We start from the raw sequence: 17,224 nt of genomic DNA on the forward strand, positions 1-17,224 counted from the left end.
GTGCTTGTCGCACCTCTCTCTCTCTCCCACTCTATAATTATTCAGTTAAATATGCCTACAACAATTTCATATTAATTAGTGGATCATTAAAGGTTAATTTGTGACAATAATGGCAAACCAATTGACTAAAAAAAAAAAATCAAACACAAGGTCTATCGCCGCATTGCTCTAACTGTATATGGATTAGCAAGCAATTACCAAGTCTTCGCATATTCCAAAACTCCCGCATTGTACTCTTATGCCACATGTGATATGCTTATAACCCTAATTTGGAAATCTGTTAATCAATCAAATCACAGCTTAATTAAGTTAACCTTCACATTTGCTTAAACTGAATCATCATTAGGTGTTTGGAATTGTATACTGAAACAAATCTTCACTTCTTTCGAGTTTATCCCAATCGAATTAAAAGATGGAGGGCAAAAAGTTTGCTATGGTGTTGCAGATTATTAATCTTCTTGGCTTCATTTTCGTGTTTGATCCGTCACTAGTAGCTGCAGATGAGGAGCAAAATGGCATGCAAACTTATATTGTTTTGGTAGAAAAGCCGCGGGTTTCTCTGGAACCTTCTGCACTGTCTGATGAAGACTTGGAGAGGTGGTATCGGTCATTTTTGCCAGAAAATATGATTGAAAGCTCGAAGCAGACACGAATTGTCCATGCATACCACAATGTGGCAACTGGATTTGCAGCAAAGCTGACACCAGAGGAAGTGAAAGCAATGGAAAAGAAACAAGGGTTTGTTTCTGCTCATCTGGAGGCTATTCTGCCTTTGCACACAACTCATAGTCTCAACTTCTTGGGTTTGCAGCACGGATCGGGATTTTGGAAAGGAGCAAATTATGGTAAAGGTGTGATCATTGGAGTTTTGGATACCGGGATTTCACCCGATCATCCCTCATTTAGTGACAAAGGAGTGCCTCCTCCTCCAGCTAAATGGAAAGGCAAATGTGAGTTTGATGGGGCAATATGTAATAACAAACTTATTGGTGCAAGAAGTTTCGTAGACGGGCAACCTGCAGGAGGTCCTCCATTTGACAGAGAAGGCCACGGGACACACACAGCCAGCACAGCTGGTGGAAATTTTGTGAAACGCGCCGCAGTGTTTGAAATGGCCAAAGGCACAGCTGTTGGCATGGCGCCATATGCTCATTTGGCAATCTACAAAGTATGCTCAATTTTGGGTTGCTTCGAGGGTGACATTTTGGCTGCTTTTGATGCTGCTGTTGATGATGGCGTGGATGTGATCTCGCTTTCCGTTGGGGGTCCCTCTGGTCCTTTTTATACAGATGGGATTGCAATTGGCGCATTCGGAGCAATGCAAAAGGGAATTTTTGTGAGCTGCTCTGCCGGAAACTCTGGTCCTTCCTATTCTAGTTTATCAAATGTGGCCCCATGGATTCTCACCGTCGGCGCCAGCACTATTGACAGAAGCATAAGAGCAACGACACGTCTTGGGAATAAGAAGGCATACAATGGGGAATCTCTCTTCCAGCCTAAGAATTTTAGCTCAAATTTGAAATTAATGTTACCCCTTGTGCATGCAGGCACAATTGGCAACACTTCTTCCCCCTCTTGCGAACATGGTACGCTTGAAAATGTTCGAGGGAAAATAGTGCTGTGCGAGAGAGGCGGAATGAGCGGAAGAGTCGACAAAGGGGCAGAAGTGAAAAGAGCTGGTGGTGCTGCCATGATTCTCATGAACCAAGAGATTGATGGCTATAGCACATCAGCTGACCCTCATGTGCTTCCGGCAACACATGTGAGTTATGCCGCAGGGTTGAAAATTAAGTCTTATATAAAATCATCCTCCAAACCTACAGCCACAATTTTACTCAAAGGCACTGTTATTGGAGATTCGCAAGCTCCCAGTGTCGCTTCGTTTTCATCAAGAGGACCAAGCATTCCAAGTCCTGGGATTTTGAAACCGGACATCATTGGTCCTGGTGTCAGCATCCTAGCGGCATGGCCTATTCCAGTGGACAAGGCCATAAAGTCTAAAGCAACATTCAACACAATTTCAGGTACTTCAATGTCATGCCCTCACTTAAGTGGCATTGCAGCTCTGCTCAAGAGTTTCCATCCCGACTGGTCTCCAGCTGCAATTAAATCAGCAATCATGACAACCGCAGATGTACATAACCTCGGAGGTAAGTCCATAGTTGATCAAACACTTAGGCCAGCAGACATTTTTGCAATAGGTGCAGGCCATGTTAACCCTACAAAAGCGAATGACCCCGGGCTCCTATACGACACACAACCGAAGGATTATATCCGATACTTGTGCGGTTTGAAATACACAGAGAAACAGATACAGATCATCACCCAACAAAAAGTAAAATGCTCAGAAGTAGGATCAATATCAGAAGCACAGCTAAATTACCCTACTTTTTCTCTCATAGTAGGTTCCAATAACAAGACTTGGTCTCAGCTTTACACAAGGACAGTGAAGAATGTCGGGCCGGCTAATTCTACTTACAAGCTGGAAATTTTAGCACCACAAAAGATGAATGTGGATGTGAGTCCACCGGAGCTTAGATTCCTGAAGGCCAACCAGATCATTACGTACCGTGTGAAGTTCACGGCACAGAAGGGTGCAGGGAAGGAAGGTGTATCATTTGGTCAGGGATATTTGAGATGGGTTTCTAATAAGTATAAGGTGACTAGCCCTATAGCTGTGCTCTTTTGAGTCTTGAGGAAAATTAAATCTTGCTTTGGTCTGGGTAGAATAAGAATCCTTTTTCGGGATATACAAAGTATGAGATTTCACTAAGTTGATTCTTAGGAAATCTTGAATCGGACCATTTGCACTTACTTCAATAAAGGAAGAGGGGGCCTCGGCGATAGAAATTTTTTTTTTTTTTACCTTGGTCAGAGTTTAATAGTAAACAGGTCCGAACTAATTGAATATTCGTGCTAGAAATTTTCTGAATTGGTTTACCGGTATTAGATTTTGCATCAAATTACTATTATTGCTTTCATTTCACCACATGGTATTGGACATATAATTAGCTTACTTGCAGAGTTAGTCGTTTTGGCGTCAAGAACTTGCAGTTTTAATTTTGTTTTTAACGAACACTCTTCTGTGGCCGGTGACTAGAGAAAGCTCTGTATTTGTACGCTATTCAGATATATTCTACTGGGTTTTGCAACGGTGCTTGATTTATCCAAATCTGTTATATGTTTAGCGAACCGAGTCTTTTGTGGCTAGTGGCTAGAAGAGACCCTTGTATTTTGTACCTTTTTTGACTAAAATATTAGTGGTTTTTGTAAGAAAATTGTTATTTACATTCCAAACATCATATTTTGCACTCTAAATATTTTATAATCAGAAAGAAAATTATACTTGCAAAGAGTGTAAAATGAAAATTTTAAAGTACTTATAACAGTTCCCCTTCGTAATATTTGACTTGCAAATATACATATCAGATAAAAATAACGAGATAGAACCTTTTCTTTTTGGTATAAGTTGACTCGATATAAGTCAATAAGAATGCAAAAGCACATTCTATATTGAAGAAGTAAAACAATAATCACAGAAGTACATTGGCAATTTGGCACAACTCTTAGTTGGGGCGTATAGACCTCGCAAGAGGTCCATATATTTCATACAAAATAAATCTGAGATCATTTTTAATCGAAAGGGTTAAACATAGTCCTGTTTAGCATTATAGTACTGCAAAAAATTATTTTTAAATGATGAATCTCAGACTATATTTATATGTCATCTCCAACCGAAGATGCTAAACATAGCCTCTTTAATAATTTATTAGTTTTAATTTTATATTTTAAATTTATTAGTTAATTAATTAATTACCATTGGATATTTTCAAATCTATTCTTTGAATTTCAATAAATTATTGCAATTGCGGAGTTAGGCCACAAAAAAGGGGCAAAGAGAAAGGCTACATTTGGTAGCCTGATGCCCCTTTGGTCAAGTAATAGTCTGGTGGGCTTTATAAAATTATAGTCTGGCCATCAATTGGATATGAGTTTTTCGACAAATTAGACTATTTTTAACTTTTAGACCTTTAACCTCTCTAAACGAGATGGCCTAAGTGATGACACAATATGATGACACAACACACTTTCTAGAATTACTGTGAACTGAGATTCTACTAGATAGATCTCAAGTAGTCTCTAGTTAGATTTGTTTTGTTGTGATTCTAAACTCTAAAGATAGAAGGTGTTTAAACAAATCTGAAGGCAGAGAAAGGAACAACGCCAACAAAGGAAAAGCAACTAGTACTATTTTCTCTCCTTGTGAGAGTTATTCCCTCTGTTTGAGGGTGCTTCTCACCATATTGTGTGAGTGATTTCCCGATCGTGCTTCTGTTTGGTGTTGCCAATCCCTGTTGTGGCTGGGTCGACAGGTGGTTTTTTGTTTTTGCTTTTTCTTTCTTCATCCCATTCCATCTGTTGATGGTCTTTCTCCTTTTCCTCTGGTTTTTTTGCTTCTGTTTTTTCTTTCTTCTCCCTTTCCATCTGCTAATAGTTCTTCTCGTTTTCCTCTCTGGCTTTTCCTATCCCTCAACCCCCGTGGGTATCCCTTTTCATGGCCCTTCCGTGCTTTGTTTTTCAGCCATGGTTTATGTTGAGTTTGTGTGTAGAGTTCTGTTGTTGTATCTAGCTCGGGTGTTTCTCACACCACCACGTTCTCCTTGTTGTCTGCCATTCGCGGCGGTGTTGCTTGGGATTTTCCTAGAGTTTCTTTCCGATGGTTGGCTTCTCTCTCGCGCGACTATCTCTTGTTGATGGCTGTGTGCAGGTGGCGCTTGTGGAGGTGATGATCGGCGGTGGATGGAGGATTGGATGGCTAGTTGCTTCTCAGATTGGCGGTGGAGAGCACAGTAAATGTTTCTCGGATGTTCGGTTTTGTTTGGGCTTCACTGTTGTTGGGCTTATTTTCTGTGTTTTCTTTGTCTTTAGGATAGTTCTTTGTTTGTTTCTAGAAATAAATTGAGCCTTTGTTTTGTTTGTAAGTGTATGTTTGTTTTAATAAAAGCTTCTCGTTGGCGATCCTTTTGAATCCCACTTTTCCCAAAAAATAAAAAATAAAAAATAAAAAAATAAAAAATAAAAAGGTGTTATGGGTGTCTTGTCTTCTACCGATACCTCAGCTAATTTGTTATTTCTTTTAAAAAGCAAGTAAATCCAAATATTTAAAAAAACGTTTGTCCAAGAGGATCTTCCATAAACAACCAACAAATTACACCCAATTATTTTGCCCTAATTTTTTTTTTGTGATGGATGAAACAACAAGCAAGCAAGCAGGTGAAAGGAAGAAGATGACTGGTAATTATAAAAACCCAAAATTACCAACAAATTTTTCTGGTAAAAAAATTTGAGATTGATAATGTAAACAAATGAATAGAAATCCAACTCCCAAAAGTTTAAGGTTTAAAGTTTACCAACCCCAAATGCAAAAATAAAGAATAAAAATGGCATTTCTGAGGTCAGTGGCTACGACTACTGCCATAGCAGCTGCTTCTGCGTTTCCTGCCGCCGTTGTCCTTTCTTCCCTCTCTCCGTCCTCCTCCTCCTCCTTTGTTTCTTTTCGATTTCGATTCCCAAAACCCCAAAACAGAGCCTTTCTCTCCTCCGCGCCGTCTCTGCTCAACCCAAACCCTCCGTTCCTCGCTACAAGCTTCGCCCAATCGTCCTCGGCTACCCAGATGGACGCGCCCGCATCGGAGCAAAAGCCATCCTTTCAGGTTCGTTGAAATTAATCGACTTCCTTGTTTCGTGATTAATTCTGTGGTTTTTTTATTTATGGGTTCTAATCTTTTCTCAAAAAAATTAATGGGTTGTAATCTGATTGTTTATTTGATTTGGATTTTCTTATGGGTTTTGTTTGTTTGATCGTTTTGAGCGTTTTACAGATTTTTTATTTATTTATTTTTGTTTTGAATTGCAGAGTGATGGTGCGTTGCCAGAGCTACTGGTAAGTTTCAATCTTCAGAATTTTATTTACTTTTGATCCGAAATTTATTTATTTATAGATGTTTCAATGCATTGGCAGACCTGGTCTTAGCCAAGTTGGTTAGAGCATCGTGCTCCCCTCTACACTCAAGCTCGAATCCCCCTCTTCCTCCTCGTATATAGCTTGTAAAAAAAATGAAAAAAAGACGATGTTTCAATGCTTGGAATTATTAATGAGAAAATTAAGGATGTAAATAATTGTTAGTGATGAAAGTTTTAAGGGGTTTTGCTGATTTTTGCTGAAGATAAATTTTTGGTTTTGGTTTGGTATGCAGACAGAGTACATGGTGGATATGAAATGTGACGGTTGTGTTAAGTCTGTCAAGAACAAGTTAGATACTGTTGAGGGTAAGTTTTTCTGAACATCTGCATTACAATCGAAAATATTTGGTTGTTTTTCCCATTGTGTTTGTTAGTTTGATCTTCTAATGTTGTTATTCAATTGGATCTTCTCTAGGGGTAAAAAGTGTAGAGGTAGACCTCAACAGTCAAGTGGTTAGGGTTCTGGGTTCAACGCCTTTGAAGACCATGACTGAAGCTTTGGAGCAGACGGGGCGAAAAGTGAGATTAATTGGGCAGGGGATCCCTGAAGGTTATATCTTTTTTCTTTCTCCATTCTTAAGCATGATGCTATTGCGGAAATCCTGCCCCGAACAGCTATGACACAGATAGAATAAGGGTTCTTTTTCAAACAAGCATATCCTTTTTCCAGCCAATCATTCAAGCATGTAGAGCTGCATCAATGTGAACATACAGGACTGTGATTTGAGTATAGTTGGTGGATAAAATGCCAAATTTTACCGTTTATAAAATGTTTGAGTTGAACAATAAAAAACGAACTCATTTGCCAACAGTTAACATGAGTTTAAGCATTTAACGGTTAAATGATCTAAATCCTGTTTCTACTTCAGAAGAAATCATTGCATGTTGAATCATATTTTGGTTCAGTGCTCAAAATTTTTAAGTAATTGTGAAAGTTCATGCTACTGATATAGTTTGTATATATTTTTTCATGGCTTACAGATTTTTTGGTTTCTGCGGCTGTTTCTGAATTTAAAGGTCCAGATGTGTTTGGTGTGGTTCGTTTAGCTCAGGTTAATATGGAATTGGCTAGGATCGAGGCCAACTTTAGTGGGTTGAAGCCTGGGAAACATGGTTGGTCGATCAATGAATTTGGTGATTTAACAGATGGAGCTAAAAGCACTGGAAAAGTGTTTAAACCATCAAATGAAGCAAACGAGGTTCGCTTTGATATTAAACTTCTCTCTGATATCTATGGTGATTTTTCCTAGTAACTAATTATCTGACTCAGTCGTATATACCTCAGTAAAAACAATTAGTGAAACTCTTGCCAGTAAACATTTAGATTAATGGTCTAGGGTTTCTATTATTCTATTTGAGGTGCAAACAAGGAAAGAATGTTTGAATAATTAGGACTTAGTTGCCTTCGTTGTATTGGTTATTGACTCTATTATGTTTGTTCTGTTGCTGTGTATCAATTGCTTCTTGTTAAAGAAGTTTGCATGCCTGTATATATTTCCCAAGACCTGTTTAAAGATTTATTTATTACTCTATTTTCAGTTCATCCACGATATGTTCCTGGGGAAATACATTTGTTTCTCCAGTATTGTTTGTTGATTACAAATTCAATGCTCTCTACTGCTTTCTGCTTTGCCTATATGTATCTGTTGCAATTAAAAGATGGTATTGTGAACCCTCCATTTTCAGCCATCGGTAATGATCTCTCGCTTCCCGTTTTATGTAATTCTGCTTTGTTTTATATTGCTGGCTTGTCGTCCACAGTGACTTTGAATGGCATTTTCTGAGTCGTTTTATGCTTAATGATAATCAGCCGCTTGGTGACCTGGGAACACTGGAAAGTGATGAGAGTGGTAATGCCTTCTTCTCTGGGGTCAAAGAGAAGCTGAGAGTTGCTGATCTTATTGGGAGGTCAATAGCAATATATGAAACTGCTGATAAGTCGGACTCTGGTATCGCGGCTGCTGTGATTGCTAGAAGTGCTGGAGTCGGTGAGAACTACAAAAAGCTTTGCACTTGTGACGGAACCACCATATGGGAATCAACGGGCAACGATTTCGTCACCAGCAAGGTCTGATATCAACAACAAAACATACTTGAAGTCAAAAGTATGGTTGAATTCATAGGCACTTTGTATAACCAGAAGAGTCATCAGATCTGTTTTTATAAGAGTGAAAACATTGTTTCGTTGAATGAAGGAAATGATTAGACTGGTTCGCATCTTGTTAGGCACCTTGTACAACCATAAGAGTCATCGTATTTGCTCGTATTGTACTTCATAAAACCTTTGTCCGGTGTAAGAGAACACACTGTTTCATTGAATAAAGCAATTGATAAATAGACCAATGTCCATCATCTTATCGAATGTGTAGCAACATCGACTAACACAGCTTGTAAACTGAACATAACAGAACAAAAACAAACTTTACACAGCGGAGAAAAGAAATCGGGTCAGGATCTACTACAAACTGTTGAATGGTGACGTGCGAAACCAAAAGTTGGGTATAGTGGCTACAATTAGCAGTTCAGGCTTTCGCAGGAGGCAAGAGCCCGTCCCTTTTGCCCATTTCGTAGAGCGTGATTGCTGTCAAAACCCTTGCATCAATCGGCTGTCATGCACCAGAGTTTTCCATTGGGAACCACAAGGAGCTTAATTAGCTCACCGTGTTCACGAACGCCTGTTTCTTTTCCTTGCAGCTGCTCAACAATCTATCTATCCACCGGCCCTCTGTACAAACAGAGGCTTAATGCTTCATCGCACCCTCCCTAACCATGAAAAAAATCGAAAATTAGCGACCCTTAAGTGGCAGCTGGTTAGAAACTAAAGATACTTTGATTAGTTTGGAGTCTTCTACTCAACTTCCTCAAACCTCCTTAATTAGGATTTCTTGTACATAAAGTAATTTGTATTTGTATTCATCAATTAAGAAAAACCTACTAATTGTGGGTTATGTCAAACCTTAAATATAATAAACATTGTACACGAGATTAATTCAAGTATGTTAGTGTTTAATAAGTATATGTTGAGTTTTTAATTCAATTTTTATGACGGAAAAATCGGAGAGCTCGAGGAAGGAGAAGACTGGAGTTCGTTGCTCCTATTCCATTCATTTCAGCAAAAGCATTTGAGATCTGAAAAGAGGGCTTAATATCTAGCGACCCTTACGTGCACAACACATGTACAATTTAAAACATCCAGTTGCTATAACAGCTGTCAAGCATCTAGCTCATAATTTAGTTCTAATCCTAGCCGTCTAATGTAAGAGACAAACTCAAGAACAAAATCAAACTGAAATGCAGCAAACTTGATTTCTTGATTTTACTCCTAGTAGATTGCTCAGATAGAAGAAACGATCATTTGGCAACGCTTTGGTGAAAATATCAGCCAATTGCTCTGATTTGCAATAAATCAGTTCACTTATGTTGTCTTGCAAGTGAAATAAGACTTGTTAGTGTCTATTCTTGCAACTGGAGCAAATGTTTCATTGTAGTCTACTCCAGGCTTCTGAGAATACCCCTTAGCAACCAATCTTGCCTTGTGTTTCTGTATAGTGCCAACTAGATTCAATTTAGTGTTGAAAACCCATTTGATAGCAACGATTGGTTTATCCGTTGATCTATCAACCAATTCCCATGCTTGATTTTGCACAATCATCTCAATTTCTGCATCCATAGCTTTCTTCCAAGCTTCATAAGTAGCATCTTCTTCATATTTCTCAAGTTCAATTATTCTAAGATTGCATCTAGCATATACATTACTCAGTGGTTTCAATTTCACATGACTTAAGCTTGCAGAACTTGATTCTCCAGTTTCTACCACAAAATCTTGAAACATCATCCCCTGAAAATTGCTCCCTTCTAACTATGGTGATCCTGCAATCACATTCACTTCAACATTTTCAAGTCCATTCAACATCTCATTTAACTGCAAGTTCACTGAAATTGACATTGTTGTCCAATTTCACATTGCATTTTCATCATACAACACACTTGTAGAGAGTATAATCTTTTTTTGTGTCAGGAGCAAATATTATTTTACCCCTTTTCTGCCTTTCCATAACCAACAAAGATCCCCTTGATTGAAGTGCTTCATCCAACTTCTATCTCAGTTGTCTAGTAATGTGACTAACAAACACAACAAAAAACTTTGAGATGTTTAACTCCAAGCTTCCTCCCACTAAATGATCATCCTGTATTGCCTTTGTAGAACATCTATTGAGCAAATAGACCGCTCTGTTGACAACTTCCCCCAAAGATAGTTAGGCAACTTCTTCTCATGTGACATATTATTTGCCATTTCAACAATAGTTTTGGGTACGTAGTAGGCAACAATCAATTGTCTTTCAAGACCATTGTCTTCATATAAATTCAGAAATTAAATTAAAGGATACTCTCCTCCTCTATCACTTCTCAGTCTCTTAATTGAATAGCCATACTGCAATTCTACCATAACTTTGAGCCTCTTGAACGCTCTTAAACACTTCTGACATGCAAGTCAGGAAATAAATCCAACACATTCTAGTATAGTCATCTATGAATGTGAGAAAACATCTATTGCCTTCCATTGTGGTCACCTGCATTTGTCCACACGCATCAGAATGTATAAACTCCAATGGTTGTGTAGCTCTCCACATTTGTTCTCTACTAAAAGGCTCTTCTGTTGTTTTCCTGCATCACATCCTGCATACACTCCACCACTTCCTTTTAGTCTGGTAGCCCATACACCATTTCTTTCTCTTCAAGTAATTGCAGACTTTGAAAGTTCAAGTCTTTCATGAGTAAAGGAAAGTATCTATTCTCTTTCATCTGTACTGTAGCCACATGATACTGAAGTTATCTATCTTCAAATATTGCCACCATATCATCTCCAAACACTAGGAAGTATCCATGTTGAATCATTTGACCCAAACAGCAAATTTTCATCCAAGCCAGGAACTAGCATCACCTCTGTAATACAACTCGTTCCATTTTTTATTTCAATCACTAGAGTACCCTTCCATGTAGCTCAAACAATCTGTCCATTTCCCATCTTAATCATTGTAGTCACAGAATTCCGAACTCTCTAGTAGTTTCTTTGTTTTCACGATCTCCAAACCGCCTCACTACCTGTTCCTAAACCAACGGGAAGTCTTCCCCCCTCACCCCTCCTTTATCGTGTTGCAGTCCAGTTGTATCAAGCTTCCAAACCAAAATGCCCATGCAAACGGGCAGGAGAAAAATAAATGGACTCGAGATTCCCCCACCGCCAAACCCCTTGCACATTCATTCGCCTCCTCCTTGAATTTTGGCATAACGTAAATATCTCCATGCAGCACTGCCATATCAAAACTTCAATATTTGTTAGGTAGCTTTAAATTCCAAATCTCATGCCAATTAAACTATTTAAATTCCAAAACTCATGCCAATTAAATTGTTTATGCCCCAACTCTCCATTCCTTTCAAGAAACTATGCCACATAGTATCCAGATTTCACCGCATAGTTTCCACTCCGTGAATAGTGCTTTACCAGTTTGTCTCCACACCCAAAACGGCTACTGGCTATAGATAGAATGGCATTTGCTTCTCCTTAGTCAAATTATTCTCGTACGAATATCTAGTTCCAATCCTTCATACCATTCTCTATAAGGTCACTGACCTTCATCCTCTCCTCCACCCTATTCAATTTCGTTCGAAATGTGCATGGCAATGGAATAGACGGGGCATTCTTGACCCTTATGCTTTCACCATTCCCCACCCTCCGCGGTAACCCTGCTTTTAGAACCTTTCTCCCTTCTAGGATACCCTTCCGCCCCCAGGATGTCCGTCTCCCTAAACCTACCTCCATCAAGCTCTTCCCATAGTGATATTTTTCTTGCACTAGTCTTGCCCGGAGTGATGTTGGGTTTTGAAGTAATTTCCACCCCACTTTACCAAGCATTGCAAGGTTCAAACACTCGATGTCCCGGAACCGTAATCCACCAATCCTCTTTGATCTTTTCATACTTTTAATGTTGGAATTTATTATTATTACCACTACTACTACTACTACTAGCATATGCCCCACACTTTGTGTGTGAAAATAAATTTTTTTATTATTTTAAAATGGAAGGAGAAAGGGAGAAAAAAGAAATGTGTATTAGAGAGAGAATTTTTTTTTTTCAAAATTTGAGGATGATAGAATCACCATTGGGTGAGGCTTTGAAAAAAAAAATTGTAAAAATTAGTTTGTTTGAATTTACTTTACTGCCCATGATTTTGTTTTGTGGTAGAAGACAAAATTATCTTTTTACCCTCTTTGGCTGACAAAGAGAGTTTTATTAATGTAGTTAAGATTATTATTATTATTATTATTATTATTAATTGAATGCTTAAAATCATTTGTAGAGAAAACTCAAATACTAAAATTATTGGAAAATTCAATATTATTATTGTTATATTAAATTTATTAATTGATTGGAAATTAGAAGCGAAGTCTTTTGGTGGATATATGTGTCTATCCTAATGAAGAGTTACAACTTTTGACTCTTCATGAATGTTCACATGAAACACTCCGACCGAAATCAAGGCGTGCTGGCCGTCACGTAAGGGTGACGTAGCCATGTGCACAGTGCGAAAGCAAAAATAATAATAAAAGTACGAATAAATAAAAACCAAACTACCAAAAGCTAGTTAAAGTAACACACTAGTGTGAGACTAAAAGTGATAGACAAAATTCAGAGCACAAAAAGCCTAAGTGCAGTCCAGAAGAACGAATACTAATTACACAACACCCAAAGGTGATCCTACATTTGTGTTGTTCTGTCAGAACCACCGTCAAGTCCTCGTGAGCCACCAAAGCGCTTCTAACTAGAACCTGGAGGGGTGCAAAACAGAAAGTGTGAGTAGGCCAGAAACAAAGCTTTTCAAAATTGTTTCATTCTCAAGAGTTCTAACCCTTCTCCGTAAAACCTGTATAATTTCCCAGAAAATAGAATATATACATATATATATATATATATATATATATATATATATATATATTGAAATCATGCTCAGAATAACAACATTCATAAATATGCCATATCGAATATCTCAACATAAGATGTAAGTAACCCAGGTAATGTCCATCAATGCAAATGATATATCAGCCGGAGTCACCTAACATGACCTGTACGACTGAATCTAGAGCTCAAATCCACATCTCAACAACTATACTTGCACACGAGTCGGAACCACTTAAAGTGGTCTGTACGACAGGCTGGGTGTAAATAAATACGCTCAAGTGCTACGATCACGTGAAGGCTGTGCGAAGTATCGCAAGTTAACTATGAGTCGGAACCACCTAATGTGGTCTGTACGACAGGCTGGCACCTACCTTGGATTCAAGGTGAACGATCACGTGAAGGTTGTGCCCTAACTCTGGGCGGGAGCCCTAACACCAGGGTGCAGGTTTATGAGTTCTCAATGCATCTCACATAACCACTAATTCACAACCATAATCTATAAACTTACCTGGCATTTACCTGTGTGTCCGCAGCACCAATCATAAATATTTGCAACTACTAACACATAATTAAATAGGCAGGCACTTTGCATGGCATTTTAAAACATATAAACATTCAATTTCATTTTCTGGGAAAACTCTTAAGTATATAGGTAAATGCAGAAAACCAAAAGCCTACTCACTGGTATGTGGAAGAGTGTGGAAGGGTCGTAGCCTCCGAGCCTTGAGTGACTGCGCTCGTCCTCAGGATAGGTCTCACCTATATGCAAAACAACTATATAAATGTCAATTTAATGCACATAACCAAGACTAGGTAATAACTTCTCATACAATGCTCAAATGGGGTGTTTGAATATACTAACGTGATCTACTCAACCTCACGAAAATCCCTATATTTTAAAAATAATTTTCTGAGGTCTCACGCGCCCCCACGCGCCTGCCACACCCAGGCACGTGCCTGGCACACAGATGGAATCCCTAACGGCGTTAAGGAATATTCCATCCAAAAGCAAGCATATTCCGTTAAAACTAACCTAACGCCGTTAACTGCCGTTAGGAGTTGACGGAATATTCATCTTCTTCTTCGGTGATCCTCGCCGAAGCCGCCGCCGGCCTTCGTCTGCGTCACCGAAAACTGGAAAAATTTTCAAATCTTCATATCTTCTCCATTTCTCAACCAAATTCCATGAAATTTGTACCAAAATGAAGCTTACAATGAGTAGAACAAAACCTTACCACTTTGAAACCCCAAAAATGCCAGAATTTCACCAGAGAAATCTCGCAAAATCCGGCCAACCTTAGAAATTGTTATCCCGACGTCCAAAATCTTTCAAACTTGTTCCCCGAGCTTCGTGAGAAGATTCTAAGGCTCCTTATAACCTCAAAACTCGATGAAATCTCTGCGATCATGAGTGTAGAGTGCATGAACAGTGCATGAAAACTGGGTTCTCGGGTTTTCGAGGGTTTCAAGTTCTAAAAATGGTATGGATGAACTCAGGAGCTTGCAAGGAGTTCAAATCTTACCTTCTAGAGATCGATCCGTGCTCGAAAGGTTGGTTTTGAAGTTTGTCTGAACATTGGCATAGGAAATGGAAGAAAATCCAAGAGAAAGAAGAGAGAGGAAGTCACGGGGAAAAAGGGATGGGTGTGTGTGAGTGTGTGTGTGGTCCAAATGGCAGCCCACCAACCAAAATAAATCAAACACCCTACAACACTAATTAACGTCCAGGGGCAAAATCATCTTTTCCCACTAATATTACAAATAATTCGGGACGGGCTGTCACATCACATGCTTTCCATAAAGTGCACTAAATATTAGACAGTCTCATTGAGTCCAAATGAGAGAGTATTCAACACAATTGTGGTTCATTGGAGACTTATGATTTGGAGTGCTACTATAAGACCATAAGGTCCTGAAGTCACTAGGTTTACTACTGGATCTGCAAAAGACAAAGGAATTGGACGCCGGACTTTATCAGTGTAATACACAGAAAAACCAAAACAATGCTTTAACCAGGAAATGAAACAATCTGCAATATAATATTTCAACTACAAGGGTTTTCTTTGAAATCCGTACTAATGTAAGTAACCTCTGGTATGGATTGTCTATATTGTAAAATTGAAACTTGGCACAACTTGAGGGCCAGGTGAGACAATCAACCAGCAGTATGAAATGCTTGTGATTTCATCAAGCGCTGATGCTACCACAACCCATATAAAGAAGCCATGATATACAAAGTTACACTGGCTATTGTTGCAGAAAGGAAGATGACAACTACCTATTCATCCAAAATACCATACTTTAAGACATATTATAGATTCCTGTTCTCCGAATTGGCAAATTTGGAATTGAGAAACACCAAGTGAGGTTTGGAAAAGCAACAAACAGTGCATATAGCTATCTCCATGGCCCAATACTAGGAAGGTTTGCATTAGAATGTATCAGACTATACAAATCTCAACAAACATCATAAAAAGAAACTGCTCTTATGCTCTTACAGAAGGAAATAGGTTTTTCAATAGAGCTTTGCCGTAGTCAATTTTTCATTTCTTCGAAAAGGAAACTTAACCCCGAGCAATTTGGTAACAGATAAATTTGTGACAAAAACCCTAAATAACAAAAACCCATCGAAAATAAAAAAACCCTTATCTTGATTTTGGGACTTGATTCACGTCGGCTGCGAGATTCCTGTGCCGGCCTGTCGTTTGGGTTCAAGACTTTTGAAAAGGAAACACAGGTCTGGGTTCGACGACCCAAGAGGAAAGACAGGAATTGGGGTCTACGGGGAAAGAAAAAAAGGAAAGGAAGAGGGAAAGAAAGAGAGGGAGATTTGGGGTCTACGGGGAAAGAAAGAGGGAGGGTTTAATATTTTGTCCAAAATTGGAAAACTGAAAAAAAGCGTCTATTTTTCATTATTGGAAGGTCAAATTTATCACAACTCGCGCGACGTAGGTATACAATTTGACGTCGCGCAAAGTGGTTTTGCGCGACGATCACATTAAGGCGTCACGCAAAGTATTTTTTTTTTTTTTTAAATTATTATAAAAATTATTGAAAATGTGACTTTCCTCCTTTCAAATTCAATTTTTTTTTACATAAACCCCACAATAATATATTTTTCTAACAAAACCCACAATAATTTTTTTACATATATATCATTCAATTTCTTAAGTGTTATATGACACATCCCGACCGAAGTCAGGGCATGCTGGCCATCACGTGAGAGTGGTGTAACCAAGTGCACAGTGCGGAAGCTAATAATAGTAATACAAGTACGAATAAATAAAAACCAAGCTATACACTAAGTAAATAACATACATGTGCAAACGTAAGTGTGAAAAAACAATATTCAGAGCACGGAAGACCTAGTGCAGTCCGGGGTAACAAACACTAAATAAACACACCCAAAGGTGGTCCTACATTGGTGATAATCTGTCAGATATGCCATGAATTCCTCGAGAGCCACCAAAAGAGCTATCCAAACTAGAACCTGGAGGGGCGCAAAACAGAAAGTGTGAGTGGGCAAAAACAAAGCTTTTCAAAACCATTTCATTAACAAAGTTTTAGCCCCTCGCCGTAAAACCCGTATAGTTTCCCAGAAAATAAAATATGCACATATATATAAAACATGCTCAGAAGTATGCCATGTCGAATGCCTCTAATCAAATGTAAGTACTCAGGTAATGTCAATCAATGTCATGTAATCTGTCAGCCAGAGTCACCTAACGTGACCTGTACGGCTGAATCTAGAGCTCAAATCTCAATCTCACTAACTACACCTGCACACGAGTCGGAACCACCTAAAGTGGTCTATACGACAGGACTGTGCACCTAACTTGGATCCAAGATGAGTGTGTGGTACAACTGCGTTGCGCAAAACATCTTTGCGCAACGTAGTTGGACCTACGTCGCGCAAAGTCTTTGTTATTATTATTATTTTCCTTTTGCTTTTCTTTTGGGGTTCTTGCATTGCCTTTTTCTTTTGTGGTATCCACTTGTGTAAATGTTTTAAATTGATGATCGAATTAGTTCATTATATTCACATAGGATCAAGGAGTGTAGCTGTAAAAAATCATCAAAATCGGAGTGAAAATAACCGTTGAATCGTGATTTTTTGTTTATAGCCGTCGAAAAGGTTTGTCCCGTTACTTGATCTTTGCATGTTTGTTTTTTGCGATTTTTGGCGTATGCGATCTCGAAGCATATACATACACATTTGACGGTTGGATCATTGAAACTAG

The 17,224-nt window shown here is 38.7% G+C and overlaps 1 protein-coding gene and 1 pseudogene across 2 annotated transcripts; both read left to right on the plus strand.

Moving 5' to 3' along the window:
- The first annotated feature begins 292 nt into the window (after positions 1 to 292).
- On the plus strand, positions 293 to 3,297 carry LOC137711744 (subtilisin-like protease pseudogene; annotated as a pseudogene). Its single transcript, XR_015963621.1, has one exon. The product of XR_015963621.1 is annotated as a subtilisin-like protease pseudogene (transcript).
- A 20-nt stretch (positions 3,298 to 3,317) lies between these two features.
- Positions 3,318 to 8,361, plus strand: LOC137711062 (copper chaperone for superoxide dismutase, chloroplastic/cytosolic). Its single transcript, XM_068450266.2, has 6 exons — positions 3,318 to 5,714; positions 5,918 to 5,944; positions 6,258 to 6,330; positions 6,440 to 6,574; positions 7,006 to 7,223; positions 7,835 to 8,361. Exons 1-6 carry the CDS (start codon positions 5,442 to 5,444, stop codon positions 8,096 to 8,098), a joined length of 990 nt encoding a protein of 329 aa, XP_068306367.2. The 5' UTR covers positions 3,318 to 5,441; the 3' UTR covers positions 8,099 to 8,361.
- The last annotated feature ends 8,863 nt before the right edge of the window (positions 8,362 to 17,224 follow it).

Source organism: Pyrus communis, chromosome 6, assembly GCF_041283825.1.
Source record: "Pyrus communis isolate YQ-2024b chromosome 6, ASM4128382v1, whole genome shotgun sequence".
NCBI lineage: Eukaryota > Viridiplantae > Streptophyta > Magnoliopsida > Rosales > Rosaceae > Pyrus > Pyrus communis.